The 15,030-nt window shown below is 38.4% G+C and overlaps 1 protein-coding gene across 2 annotated transcripts in view; it reads left to right on the top strand.

The window, feature by feature from the left end:
• LOC102228072 (protein diaphanous homolog 3-like) overlaps window positions 1-15,030 on the top strand; it is a 163,655-nt gene that overhangs the window by 104,649 nt on the left and 43,976 nt on the right. For both annotated transcript variants that reach the window (XM_023331769.1, XM_023331768.1), the window contains 2 exons: window positions 8,461-8,556; window positions 8,950-9,012. In XM_023331769.1, coding sequence (XP_023187537.1) covers window positions 8,461-8,556; window positions 8,950-9,012 — 159 coding nt within the window. The remainder of the gene's footprint in view (window positions 1-8,460; window positions 8,557-8,949; window positions 9,013-15,030) is intronic.

Here is a 15,030-nt window from a genome sequence, read left to right as displayed (position 1 = left end):
GAAATTTGGCCCATTGTACCTGATTGAAGTAGCGTAATCATTAGTCACGTAGGTGAGGACACACTTACCAGCTTTAAGTACCATCCTCATAAGGTCTTTTGCTGTTGTCCTGGGGTTGATTTGCATATTTCACACCAAAGCATGTTCGTCTAGACTGGCATTTATACTGTTTGAACAGACAAACAGGGCAACTTCAGACATTGAGAAACTATATTGAGGGAGAAACCAAACCTTTTTGCGTTCCACAGCTAAAAATGCCTAAAAATAAATCCACAGCTGTCTCCTTTTAACATGAAGGTTAATTAGAAACTTACAAAGTCACGACATTATCATATGACCTTTCCCTGTTTTAGTGTGTGTAAACTGAATGTGAAGAAATTCTCTAAAATATTATTTTGCTCATAGTTTTGGCATGGAAGATAATTTTTTAAATCATAACTGACATAGTAACATACAAAATGTGATTCTGATTTGGTGTTAAACAGGAAATGAATGGTTGTTTCTATATACAATGTATGAAAATATGTGGTTCTGAGTGTGTTCCATATGCACATATGTACAGATACATATGCATACAAGGGCAGATTGGATGAACTAAATTTGTGATTGAGAGTTGGCTCTTCACTGTCAACCTAGGACAGGATTTACTTAGTCCCTCTCATACACACTCCCTCCGTCTGTCTCTCAGTCTATTTATTAACTAAAGAGCTTTCTCTTTGTTTGTCGGGAAGGATTGTCCTCAATGGAGATTTTCTATGTAATCATCTGATTATCCATCAATTCCCTAAAAAGCCTCCGAGAGGCTCTGTATCCACATTATGCTGAAGGGCACTGCAATGAGAGACAAGAAAGGAAAGGGGAGGGGTTTCAGGAGGAAATGATCAAAATGGATTTTTGCTTCCTTACCTGCGACAAGTATCTGCATTTATTTTGGTTTTAGTTTTGCCTGCTTATGCATTCTTGAAATGTGAGACCATTCCCGCTTCATTCTCATTTTCCACCACCTTTTACCTGCCAGTCTGGGCTTCTACATACACTATAATGCGCCGCCTGGATTTTCCATCAGTGTGTTCAGGCAACTTGAGAGAGAGGGAGCGTCAGCTTGTGTGCATTTGCATAGAGCCCTATGGAGATTGAAATTCAGATTGAATAGGTGTTTTTTCCTCCTCCTCAAGCTGTGCCTGGCTTGTGTATGACAAATCTGTTGCATTAACTCCCAGGGTAGGCCAGGAGCAGAACTGTTTGTGGAGCGACAAATTACACATCAGAGCTTTATTTAACATTCTCTACATGGCTACAAGCGATGAACTATTAAGATGTCAAATAGAAGAACACCACGACATGCAACAATGCATGCAAGGATGCTAAAAATATTCGAGGAGCATGAGAAAAATGAGAGAAAGGAAAGGTCCATTCAAGAAGCAACATCTGTGATACTTTCGGAAGAGTAAGGTATAGGCTTATGCATTCATGTGTGAAATGAAAAAAAATGACAAGGTATTAAATGGCAGCTTTGAAATTAAGAACAAGATAACAAGAGTCTGTCAACAGATGAGATTTATTAAATGTCTGTCTTCGTTTTAATCCAGAATGTACCTACGTCTGTTTTTCTCTCAGAAAGTAACCCTTCTAGTAACAAGCCATGTAATTAAAAACAAAACTGACTAAATCTTCCAGTTAAATAAAATCCAAATACTTTAGTCAAACACTGCAAAGCCACTTGTTTTGTTTTCCTTCAAAATGTGTGAGAAATGTTTGAAGCTTTTCCAGCTTCCTAAGACATTTACAGATTTTAAACAATTGAATGATTTCTTCTCATTTACATTTCACAAGTCATTTTCATTCAGTCTGACTAAATTAGAAATGCCACATTTTCCAACATGGTTCTTTTTACCCCATTATCAAACCAGTTCTTTTAACCTTATGTGTTTTCTGATGCTAATGCAGTCTAATACACCATAAAAGTAAAATAAATAAATAATTGAATTGGATATAAAGTTAATGAAAATAATAGAGAACCTTTCATCAATATTGGACAGACTACATTAATATTATTTGGCCTAGGGTCAGATTTTTAATTTTATTTTACCAACAGGAGTTAATGCAAGACAGTTGCTTCATCATTTAAGCTACAATAATATTCTAACAGCTCGTCGCCTAATATACTTCTGTAGGCTTTAGCATTTTTTTTCTAAATGTGGAAGATATATGAGATGAGATGGAGCTTCATTTGTCAATAAACTGTTTTGCTCCTTCTGTAAATGTGCAGTGTTTTGATATGACTTGTTGACAGTTTAGCCCATTACATATTTCAGTACTGTTCCATTTAGTTGTGTTGCAGACAGAAACATTTGTCCTGCCTTGAAAAATGTCCGCTTTGCTTTAAAGTGGTATAATTTAAAACCGTGTTCTATGTGCGGCTCTCTACCACACAGTGTAAAGAGCTGATCAAGTGATGTGGCAGTCAATACAGCCTCTTTCATATGAATATCATTGCAAAGATTGAAAAGCACTTGAACTGTTTGGGAAAATCCTCAATCATTAGTTTAAAAAATATTACATGGTCAAAGTTTCAAGCCATTATTTGGAGAAAATATCTTATTTCATTTCTAACCAAGAATATGGCTTTACAAGCAGATCGTGTTCTGAAGAACTCTTGAGGTCTAATTAAATTTAGTTCTAAATTCAGTCGGCAAAGACTTTTTTGTGTGTGTGTTGGCTTGTTTTTGTTTTTCCTTCATAGTGCTCCCCCAGTCATTTATTATGTGACATCTTGTTTTAATGTATTTGTAGCATATTGATAGCAAAATCTAAATGAATGAACCAAATGAAAATGTAAATTTGAAAACAATGTGAACAGCGTAAAATGCAGTTATGCAAGTCACACATGGAAACATAAGGCAGTGATTTAAAAATCATGGCAGCGCAAAATTCAACCAAAACAGCTTGACAACTCTGTTGGTGCAGCTTACCTAAAATCACTGACAAATACATCAACAGCAGTTATCAGGAGTTGAGTTTAGTTGAGGGCTGAAACATTTTTCCCCAGTTTAATAAATGGGATTTTAACTCTGAATAATTAAAGATGTTTTCTTGTTTTGTTTTATTTTGACCAAGGTCTAACAAAAATGCATAAGAACATTTTCTTATTACTGTGGTGATAGTGATCAGATACAAAGTTCAGGCACTGTTGAGTTCGTCCCTGTCTTCATAAAAAATGAATTGCTGCTTGTTGGCAATATATCAGTAAAGTCCAATAAATGGTATTCACTAAAGTAGAAGAAAGACTGACTGTCTTTTTGCACCATTTGTCGTCCAAGTGTCTCAGAGAGACCACAGTAGTGTGTCCGCATTCATTGTACTCAGACATGTTATTTTCTCTCTCCATAACTTTGCCATTTCAGCTGTTAACACTTTTTCTCCCCCCCCACTTTTTTTTGTTCAGCCCACCTCAGTTACACGCTGCTACAACTTGGTCATTGTCCTGATGATAAGTGCCATGTGCTGTTGAGTGAAGTGGCTGGAGACATTAGTCCTAGACTGAATAGAGAGTAGACAGCGACACACAGACTCTTTGTTCAGACAATAGAAAAACTCCACCCTGAACTGGCCCTGATTAAATAGATGGTGATTGAAGTTTCACTTCAGACAGGACGGAAGCTGCAGCTCCTTCTCCCCTTGAGGTGAAAGTCCAGCTTTATCTTGATTTTGCACCCTTTTTGTATCATTATTTTTAAGTAAACCCCTTTTTTCGGTAGATCTAGCCTCTGCCCATGTACACTTACACTAGCACATTAATCTGCATATACTGTATCCCAATACTTTTTTTTGTTTTTTTATTGAGTTTGCCATTACAGCCTAGGCATTTATATGCTTTGGTGTTGGAGCCTGCTATTGGTTTGCAAAAACAAAGTTGTGAACATGAGGTTAACACCATTTATACATCTGTAACAGGCATTGACCGGTTAGAAGGTTGTCTTTTTTTTACCATGTTTAAAGCATGTCTCTATCTAAATTGCAATCAAATTATGACAGTCTCCATATCAACTCCAATAAAATAAAAAAAAAAGAGTTATTCACATCAAAGCACCAATCAGTAGCTTAGCTATAATGGTTTGAATATCTCTTTTTGCTGATGTCCTTCTCTCTGGCCTCTTTTTGTCTGAGTTCTCAACATCACGTCCTTTCACAGACTGAAGGGCTGTTTCAAAGCTATTTCACAGCAGCTAGCTTGACTAATACTCTGCTGCCATGTGTCCCTCCACCATTACTACCAATGTGACACGCTTGTGATCTTTCAGTTAGTGAAAATGTGGGATTGAGCATATAAATATATGTTCTTTTGGTCTTTACCTTTTGTCTGTGTTCTGTGAGGGAGTTTTGTGTCGCAGCCGGTGTGAATTGCTTCTGAGTCGAGTGTAAAATTGGACTGTTTTTACTAGCATATATTCCTAAGGCAGGAGATCTGCGAGGGCTTCGTTTTTCCTCGCCTCCAGAGGCACACAAAATGTTTCATGTTCTTGAAAACTGGAGTCAAACGGAGCTCTGCACAAGAAGGCGCTCACTGCAGGTTGCGATAGATTGATCTGCTCTTTTTTTGCTTTCTGTGCATGCTGCCTGTATTTTGGTGTGTGTGTGTGGGGGTGGGGGGGGGGGGGGTGTCTTGTGGCAAATTTTAAAGCTCAGTACCTGTGATGAATTACAGCAGCAGTGGAGACAAATTTGAACGTCGACGAGTGTTTGGTTTGCTCAGGAATTGTAGCTGCCTCTCCACTCAGTGTAATGATGAAGAACTAGGCACATATCAGCAAAAAGGAAGAGTGTGAGGGTTGCAAATGAAAAACACAAAAATGTGCACAGAGGACCAAGCAGACAAGGAAGTGGGTCATTATAAATTTGTGCTGGTGTTTTCACAACCCTGTGTTGGGATTTAGTATAACCACCTCCTAGTACCAAGGGGACATTCTGCCCTCAATACAGAATCTTAAGTATAAAGGAATGTTGATGTCAAGGGACGGTGTACGTTGGTGGTGATTGACAGTTTTTGTAGGTCTGCTTTGTGCATGACACAAGATGAAACTTTAAGTTTGGAGGCTACATTGTACATTTAGAGTTTGGTGGTGATAGCTTATGTCTCATAAAAGATTTAAAGGAGTCAGGGGAGAAGCTTGTAGGCATCTCAGAGGTCAATAACTCACTCCAGTTCTGCCCTCATCAGCCTTGAGCAAACCTGTTTCCCTTTCCTGTTGAAATATTATGTTATATAATAGTAGATTATATCAGTTTGCAACAGATTGTGTTTTATATATTAATAGTCATTTAAACAGGTTGCTCTTGAAAGTGAGACCTCATGTGTCAATTGACCTATCTGTAAAAATAAAGGTGGTGAATAAAATGTCATTTATATGCAATGAACAGTTGTGGTAATTTTTTATTTGAATTAATTGCAGGGTCTTTAATTAATTAATCACATTTTAATCAGAAGCAACTTTTTCAATTCAAAAAGCTTTTTTAATACTTAATTATTGAATAAATAGATGTGTGTATATATGCATAGATATGCTGACAATATATTTGCGATATATTGTGCAGTTCTAGTGAGAGTTGAGTGAACTCTGATCAAGAAGTCGGCTAACACGAGCTCATATCTGGTTCTGATTCTCCTGTCTGAAGAGCCATCAGCTGTGGTGATCTGGCTTGGTAGCCATGAACATGTGACTAGAATAAGAGCAGAAAAGATTATTCATAAAACTTAAAGACCACAAATAATAATATAGTAAAACTCCATCCATCCATCCATCTTCTTCCGCTTATCCGGAGTCGGGTCACGGGGGTAGCAGCTTCAGAAGGGTATAGTAAAACTCTTAAGATATAAAAACTCAGTAAGAGTTTCTATTCAGATTTGGGTGAAGTATGGGAGCCATTAGGCCATTAGGCTGCTCAACTTGAACCCCCCATACCATCTAATTGACGTACAGCTCTATTTGGCATACCACACACTGCATCACTTACTGTGTTAATTTACTACTCAACTCCCTTCATCACTTTATTGTTTAAACTCATCATAAACATGTCACAGATTGTTCTGTGCTTTTCTGTGCAACAGAAGAAATTATCTCTTCCTCCTTATTCTCAGTCAGTTCTTAGCTTCCCTGTCATTGACTCCTTGATTTTTTTGTGAAGAACTTTCATATGTCCAAACTCATATCTAGTTCTGAAAATATAAACTAAAGACCACCATTTAATTCCAAAACATCTTTCCCCCTTCGGTGGTCAGTAGCTCTGCTCTTCTACCTTGTTGTCTTGTCGTCTTTTTTTAAAGGCAACACTCCCTGCTTTTCTTTTATTCTGCTGTGTGTCGAAACAGCTTCTGTTGCACGAAGCATGCTCCCTGGTGCTTTCAACCCTCAGCTACGATAGTAGCAGTTTAAACACAACTTTTTTTTTTCCTCATTTATTGAAGGCTAAAATCGAGGACAGCTTTAGTCTAAAACATGGATTGTCCCCGGAAATCAGGGACATCTGGTCACCCTACTCTACTTCAGATGCGTATAGCTCAGTACCATTTGAGTTGTTTTAAGTTTAGCTCCACAGGGTTCAACGTAGAGAATTGTCTCAGATCCAGCGACTGCCGTTTTCAGAATGGGAGGCTCAAATCTTTTGGATAAATGATTGTTCTGTAAATACGCTAATTTTGTTTACTGATGATGTTTGCTTTTTCTTTATATTAGACTCCTTTTTCATCAGCTTTTATGTTCCTTTTCTCCTTCTCTCTATGACAGTTACCTTAAACAGAAGCATGTTGTGCAACCACAATAACCGTCCCCTGAGAAACATGTGACCTTTCCCATGAAGCCAAAAATGGGCAGCAGAATAGTATGCAGTTGTTAAGGAAAAGAAAATTGACGCAAGCGACTTTGGCTCGAGAAATTATGTTTTATTCAACCAGTTGAGTCATTTGCAGATTTATTGCAGCCACACTTTAGTCTTCATTATGTGTGTCTGCAGTCTGTACTGTTCTCATAACATTTAGCGTTCTACAGCAGTTGATCAACAACTAACATTTCTTATTTTCAATGCCAAAGCCATCTGTCCTGATTTAAACTGACTGATTGTAGATTAGGTTTTAAACAGTTTTCCAATATGTGATTCTTTAAACCCTGAAGCAGCAGCAAACAACTACTTATGTGGAGCTATATCTCCACTTATTGATGTTATTACATGGAGCTTCTCGTTCCTTGCCATCCTCATATGTCCTGCTCCTAAACTGTGCTCAAACACCAGTATTTTCTTAGTAAATTGCTGATTTTCCTTCCATACATCCATCCATTTTCTAACACCCCTGTCGCTGGTGGGGTCGGGAGGGGTGCTGGTGCCTCTCTCCAGCAAACGTTTCGGGCGTGAGGCGGGGTACACCCTGGACAGGTCGCTAGTCCATCGCAGTGCAGACTTTCCATTTACAGAATAATGCAAATTATATATAAAAAAGGTTTATCAGTCTTCTAAGCCAATCAGTTCTTCCATACACATTAAAAGCTACTGATTGAAAAAAGAACATCCTCTGCTTATTTTGCTTACCTATTCCTGGGTCACATATGGACCAATCCAAGGCCGGGTTTATTTACCATAGCAGAGTTAGGTTCCATTTTAAGCTGTTTGATGTTTAAAGATGAGGTTGCCAAAAATATAACCGATCACCTGATTTACTAAACAGGAATTGCTAGGGTTAAAAATGAAAGCTTACCATTTATTTATGAATGTCAATGGTTACACCCTAATCTGGTTGCCAGTCCATCATAAGGCAGCCCAAAGAATCAAGTCTAGTTTATTTGTATAGCACATTGCAGCAACGGGGCAATTCAAAGTGCTTTACATGATGACACACCTGATTCAAATAATCAGGTCATTAGCAGGACTCATTGCGTACTGAGGCGGTAATTCAGCCATTTGATTCAGGTTTGTTGGACCAGGAAAACATCTAAATGTTGCACAGCGGCGGCTCTCGACGCCTGGATTTGAGAACCACTAGTTTAGTGTGGCAGTTATAAAGGTGGCCAATTAACCTAAGCAATGTGGTGGTGGGGAGTTGAAGTACCTAGAGAGAACCCACACATTCGCACGGACACATCGTTTAAATTGAATGCACACACCAGTTCTTTATAAAAAATAAAAATAAACAAAAAAGTGAATATGTGCTGAAGTTTTGGCGTACTCTCCCTCTTGTGGCTTTACTCAGTTCATTGCCGAGGGCCTGTACACCATTCTTGGATTGCATCATGTAGCAAACCTAGAATTAAAACTTTAACAGTTTTTTTTTCTTTCTTGTTGGTAGCCTTCCACTATGTTGTTGCACTCGACATAGCTACACTTACTACAAAACGAAACTGTTGTGCTATGCTGTATGATTTTGTTTCAGAATATCTTCTTTTTAACATTCTCTTCCTCTTTTGTCTTTTTCAGAGAATGATGAGACAGGTGTGATGGATAGTTTGCTGGAAGCCTTGCAGTCTGGAGCTGCATTCAGAGAGCGTAGGAAGAGAGCGCCAAGACCCCGAGGTAAGTCTTATATCTCACATTTATCCCCAAATACAGACCATTAAATCTAATACTCCTCTTCTAATTCAGGTCGGATGTTAGAAAATCAGTGGTTATAAAGGTCATTTTTTTCTGTCCTTTTTCCTGTTCATTTTGGTGGAAAACCACAATGAATGCATCCTGATAGTTTTATAGTTGGACTCTCATTTTCAGTTAAATGCAAGATAGACTTAATAGTTCATGTAAAAACTTGTATTTCTTCTTGATTGTTTCTTTTTAGAGAGATTAAATGGATGAACTCTGAGACGTTGCTTTTCTTGTGAGCAAACATTCTAATGTTGAGCTATGGAATATGTCTTTTACCACCGGGTTTGTTGCTCTTAGTCCATTGTTTGTCCACTGCACTCCCTACAGATAACTACCAGCAGACGATCAGCCCCAGCTCCTTCCGCCAGGTTCTCAGACCCGTTAACTATGGTAAAAAAAAAAACAGTTGTCAAAAGAACACTTTCAAAGCTCTGAGCATTCTCAGCTTTCTTCTTCATCTGCCATTGCGAATCTGCATTTAAGCAAGTCTTGCACGTGTCACAATGCAAATTTGTCCTGCTGTAGATATGCCCTGCTTATCTTGTGCTTCATATCTTTCTTTTTTTCTTTTACCTTGTGTACATCTTTCGAGCATTTGAAAGAAAATCGGCCTGAGTGAGTTTGTGGAGCATGCAAACTGAGAGAGATAGTGGTGGCATTGAGAGTAGTGTGTGGGCTGCTCTGAACTTTCTCTTGAATGTGGTGCTTTGAGTAAATTCTTTGGTCTTTGAATGCACATTTAATCTTTGGCATTATTTAAATTGAATATTTTGTGTCTTGAATTTCTTTTTTTGTGTGTGTGTGCTGACTTCTGTACAACTTTGTTTTCAAAACCGAAGAAAGATTGTGACATAAATAAGGTGGAAACTATTCAGGAAAGAAATCATACCTAAGATCATACACTCATATTTAGAGACGTCATTTCTAAGTAAGTGTATGAGCTTCCATCTTTATTTGGGTGTATATATAATTACTTTCCATGAAATCCCTGTATAATAATCATAGTTGTGAACAGATATTGTTTCATGTGTTTTTTCAGCTTTCTTTTTTAAAGAGATCATCCACTAAGGTATTTAAAGAATGATCTTGTTACTCTTATTACATCTTATTAGTTGTAATTGGAATCCCAGTGGGCTTGACATAAGCACGAATGAATAAAATTATTTGCGCACAATCCGCCCACATCATTGATGGGTGTGATAAAGGGTGTTGCTCTGTTGTTCTGCTAGAGTATATCTGAAATTAGATTGGAAAGGCACACAGGGGAAGGATATATGTGGGGTGGGAGGAAAGTGATGGATAGATGGAACTGTAACAGTAGAGATGGTGTGAGGAAGATGCAGAAGGCCAGTTTTTAAGGATGAGATTGTGCAGTTGTGTGGGCGAAACAGACTGGACTCCCTCTTGCGAGGATGTGTGTGCAAGTGAGAGAGGAACTATAACAGGGAACAAGCTAGAAATATGTTTTATTAAGAGGAGATTAGAGTAAAAAATACAGTGCCTACTAAAACGGAGCCCCTGTTCAGAGTCCATGCTGTGAAAAGACCCCATGATGTGGTGGCAAGGTAAGAAGGTACTAAAAGGTTGCTGACCCAACTGCCCCCTGCTGGCAGCTTCAGACACATACTTGTTGTCTAATAAAGCTCAAGGCTTTTGCTTGTCACTGCAGGCATCATACTCACTGCCAGCCTCCCAAAGCAACCACAGCTAATTACTTTTCTCTGCCCAGCCCCAGCACCAGCTCAGCCCTCTCAGTGCCCATTCATCTTAATTTCCCCCTCTCTGCCATCTGCCTCCTAAATAACACTCCTCCTCATTTCCCTACCATCCCATATCCCTGCTGTCTTCTTCTATACTCTCATGGCCAGGCAATGGCCCTACCCATACATAATTGCCTGTTATTGGTATGGAGCCTCTCCGCTGCTGCTGCCTCACCACGGACCCCCTCCCTCACCCCGTTTCTTTTCTCTCTCCTCTACTCCTACAGAGATTCAGGCCTTAATTGCCCTGGGTTTAGTCGGTGGAGTGAGTGAAAGCCGTATGACCCTCTTTGTTTATTTGGGAGGTGATGAAGTTTAGTCAGAGGTGCAGGTTTTTTCACTTTCATACCACCCAGCCTAGATATTTTAAATACCCTTTAATAAAAGAGCTTTGGGTTTTGCTGCACTCCAGGGAAGCAGGGAGGAGAATTAAAGAGTGAACATCTAAATCAGAAGATATGGCCATGAATGAAGGGGAAGATTTGGTTAAGTACCTCGAGGATTACAAAATGCCACTCTTTACAACATTAATATAATCGGGGGGGTTTTATATATGTTATCGTAACCTCTGGCCTGGCTTGTCTTCTATTCCTCAGTTTCTTTCTCAGCCTCTTTCTTTTCTCTTGTCTAGTCTCCAGACCCACCCTTACAGCAACTCAGCTCATTTTGACTTGAGCCAGCAGCAAAGGTGTTTTTGGCTTGGCTTGCTGTCTCCGTAAGCACACATATACAAACACAAACAGCCATAAAGGCGCACGGACACACCTGCTGACTTTAGGGGATGAAGGTAAGCAGGCTTTGGGCTGGCTGTGGCCTGGTTTAGGATAAGGCTGTGGGGCTCTGCGGCTCCTGAGCTCTCTAAATTGGATCGGGCTCCACAGAATGATGGATCGATGGTGGTTTGCCACACAGGTGTAAGATCCTTTATTGAATCTATAAAGAAGGCGACGGTTTTTAACTGTCTCCTTTTGAAAACATCTCTTCAGCCCCTACCTGGAATGTCCTGTCACAACCTTTCTGTTTCCCAAGCTGGATGAAAGCATGTACATGTGGGAAGGAATCAACTACAACTACACCTTCCCCCCCCTGTTGTGTTTGAGAGAGGAAGAGCTTCCACAACTCTTTAAACAGAGGAAGTCAGAGGACCGCTAAGAGCATGTGCTGGCTGTAATAGTTTTGAACTAGACTGATCTTTTATGATGAGTAAGGTCAGGTACACTTCTTTGCTTAAGAGCAATTACCTTAAATGTCTTTAGTGACACCTGACCTAACAATTATTGTATGTGGTCTGACTCTGAACTAGAGCTTGAAATTGATGTAAAGGTCACGTCACAAAGTCTGCGAATCCTGTCACCAAATAGACGAGTTATGTTTCCCTGCTTGCAGCTGAAAGCATTAATATCTTTAGCTTAAAAGCAAACTTTTAGTTTTTGTCATTTTTTTCCCCTCACAATATATCTGCAGAGTCAACTTTCTAGCCTTTTTTACTGAATTTATGTCATATACAATGTCACCACGTTTGTTTTCTCAGGTTTGTATTTGATGGAGGACTAAATGGCTTTGGTGTAGACGCAAATAGGTCTTGAAAAGGAATAATAAGAGTAATTTTAGACTCAACCTGCAGTGTCTTTAAGGAGATGTGCTGCAGAACATTGCTAGGATGAATCTGGAAGGATTCTGAAGTTGAACTGAAAGTCATAAAAAGTAGAATTAAGTAAAGGGAATTTGTTTCTTTGCAGCTCTGTGTGTTCTCCTCTTTCACATGTGAAACACTAGAAGTGAGATTCCGAAGCTCCAGAGAAATGCTGTTAGATGCTTTCCTATTTGATTTGGCCTCTTATAGACTGTGATATGTGGAATCCACTGTGGGCTAACTGTATCCTGAAGTATGTGTTTGTGCGTTTTCATTCTTCCTTCACATCCTTGTCTCTCCATATCATTGTCTATTACATAAGATAGCTTTCCTCCAAAGTTCCCAAGTCTAGTCTTTACTTTTTGACTTTGCTTCGTCTTCACTTCATCGGCTCCCGTGCCTTGCTACTTTCCCCCAGACATGACATAAGCAGAAAAGGAGTGGGGTTATTAAATCGTTTCAGTGAGCTCGAAACAAAAAAAAAAGAGGAGCAGAGACTCTCTCCTACATTGATCTATTTCAATTGATGCAAGACATCATGGTTTCAAAAGTGTAACTGGAGAAGCTGCTGATTTATCTGCATTTAGTCACAATATATCATTCACACATCACATTCCGCATGTGCGCTTTTCATTACAGTGACAGATTATTGCCAGGCAGCTTCTGTTGTCAGTGTTCACTTTCTCACATAAATGTATAAACTTTTGCATATATTCATAGAAAATAGCTACTTAAACCGTAGTTAAAGTAGATGCACGATCAGCCTTTTTGTGACCAAATCTGATTTCTGGCTTCTTGTGATGCCTGACCTTGTAATTCTGATTTTAACTGATGTGGTTTTTTTATTTGTTTGTTTGTTTGTTTTTTAAAGTTAATGTTTTTCATCTTGTTGCCTATGTGCGGCATAATGCATGCTCTACTGTTATAATCATAAGCAAATGAGTTGGGTTTTGTAGACCGTCAAGTTCTGTAGCATCTTTGAAGTATGTGTGCTTCCAGTTTGAATGGTTTGGTGTTCTGGGATAAGTGTGCTGGAATTAGGTTTTTAATTTCTTCATGATAAGGTGCAGTATTTTTGCACAATCTCACTGCCTCAATGTTTGTTTTTTGTATCTTTTTTTATTTTATTATTTATTTATTTTATTTTTTTATTTATTTATTTTTTTACAAAATTAAATGTATAATTTAAATGTTGTGTAAGTGTCCCAAAGCGGTTGGCTATTTTGGCTGACTTAGCAAGACAGTAGGTCAGATCATTAATTCATCTTCAAGTTTCAGACATTGGGCATCGTAAGATCAGTGATTCTTTTATCGGTGCAGACAGAGTGTTCTCATAGTGTTGCATGAGATTGAGTAATCCTACTTTTGTGTCATCACTGCCATATTTAAGTTGCAGTTTTGTAAATTTTGCAACAGTGTTGCATATGTGTGGAGCCCAACGGCTACAAAATTCATGATGAATTTTCCAAAATGTTAAATAATTCTGTGGCCCCTTGACTTTCCTGGTGATCAAATTGTATATTCTATAATGTTGTTTGCCTAAGGCAGTCCATCTTCCGACGGGATTTAAATGTGACACAGACATGTCAGAGTGACAGAGCTGAAAGGTGCTATGATCCATTAGAATGGGAAAAAAATGTGCTGCAAGTTGTTTGATACAGAAATTAGCTTTGAATCTAATCAAAATGGAAGGAATTACAAGATTATCTCTATTTATGAATCATGTCCTTAAGTCTTATTGGTTTTTTAAAATTAAATTCTATGAAGTATATGTTGCTTGTTGATGTGTTATTACACAAAAAATGAGAGCAGGAAAATTATATATATATATATATATATATATTTGCCACATTTCATGCTTATTACCAAAAAAGCCTAATCAAGACAAAAATGATCCTTTTTCTTTTATAACCTGCAGATCTGAACAAGATGTGGACTATTATTGCTTATCATTATCATAAAATGTTTATTTATGATGGAAAAATATTCTGGTTAATATTCTGAAAGTTCTGTGTTGTTGTTATATACAGTATAGATATATATTTAACAGCAGTATTTGTGATTGTACGATCTTCACTCTAGTGACATGCAGCTACAACCTCATAATCAATTGCCAAAAACCAGAGCAGTAGATCTTTAAACACTTTTTATCATTATTGCAACAAATGGTGTACTTTTAAGTCCACATTGCTTCCCCCTAATTGAAACATCTCTATTTTTAAACCTGAGGAGAGAATGTCAGGCTGATTTCTGGGTCAAAGCAATATCTGTGTTTTTGCCTCGGACATGTGTCCACCTCTCTGTACTTGTGTAAAGAGTCATCTGGCCACTCTGAGTCACAGAATCAGCACTGTTGAATGCTGCTTTAGATGTTTACTTTCTCTTGTATTCAAAGGTACATACAGATGGCCAAATGTACTTTGACATGCCTTTGTCTCTGTCTGTCCATTTGAAAGGCTACAGTTGGTGTGTGCTGGTTTGAGCCTGTGCACACATACAGTGAACAGATGGAGCAAGAGGGCACCTTAACAAAGTAGCTTGTGTAATTAGATCTAGCCCGTGCTGTGTGACTTATGGAATAATAATTGAAGGCTGTAAAAAGCCAAACTGAAAGCTTTGTCTAACTTTTTTATTTTGGTTTTGATGTGAACTCTCTTGCTGCATGGTGACACAGATGCATTAGGATATGGCACATTATACTACAGTCTGGTCTGTTGGCTCTGTGGATTTATGTTAAGTAATCTACCACCATCCACACACACACAAGCCCTCCTCTCTTACCTTTAAAGCCATTCACTTAATTTACTACAGCTAAATTGGTGTATATATAGTGTATCTGAAAGGACACCATATGCCGTGTGTGATTTGGATTATGGTTTTCTATTTCCCACATCATTCTCGACGTGATCTTAATGGTGTTTGCCTCTTTTGCTGCTTTTAAAATCAAGGACGCGTGTATTGAAAATCTCTTTTTACTTGCTTGGCTGATGTGCAATTTGTCTCTAACTTTCAGAC

The sequence above is a fragment of the Xiphophorus maculatus genome, chromosome 4 (assembly GCF_002775205.1).
Source record: "Xiphophorus maculatus strain JP 163 A chromosome 4, X_maculatus-5.0-male, whole genome shotgun sequence".
In the NCBI taxonomy this organism is placed as follows: domain Eukaryota; kingdom Metazoa; phylum Chordata; class Actinopteri; order Cyprinodontiformes; family Poeciliidae; genus Xiphophorus; species Xiphophorus maculatus.
This window is presented reverse-complemented; position numbering and strand designations above follow the sequence as displayed.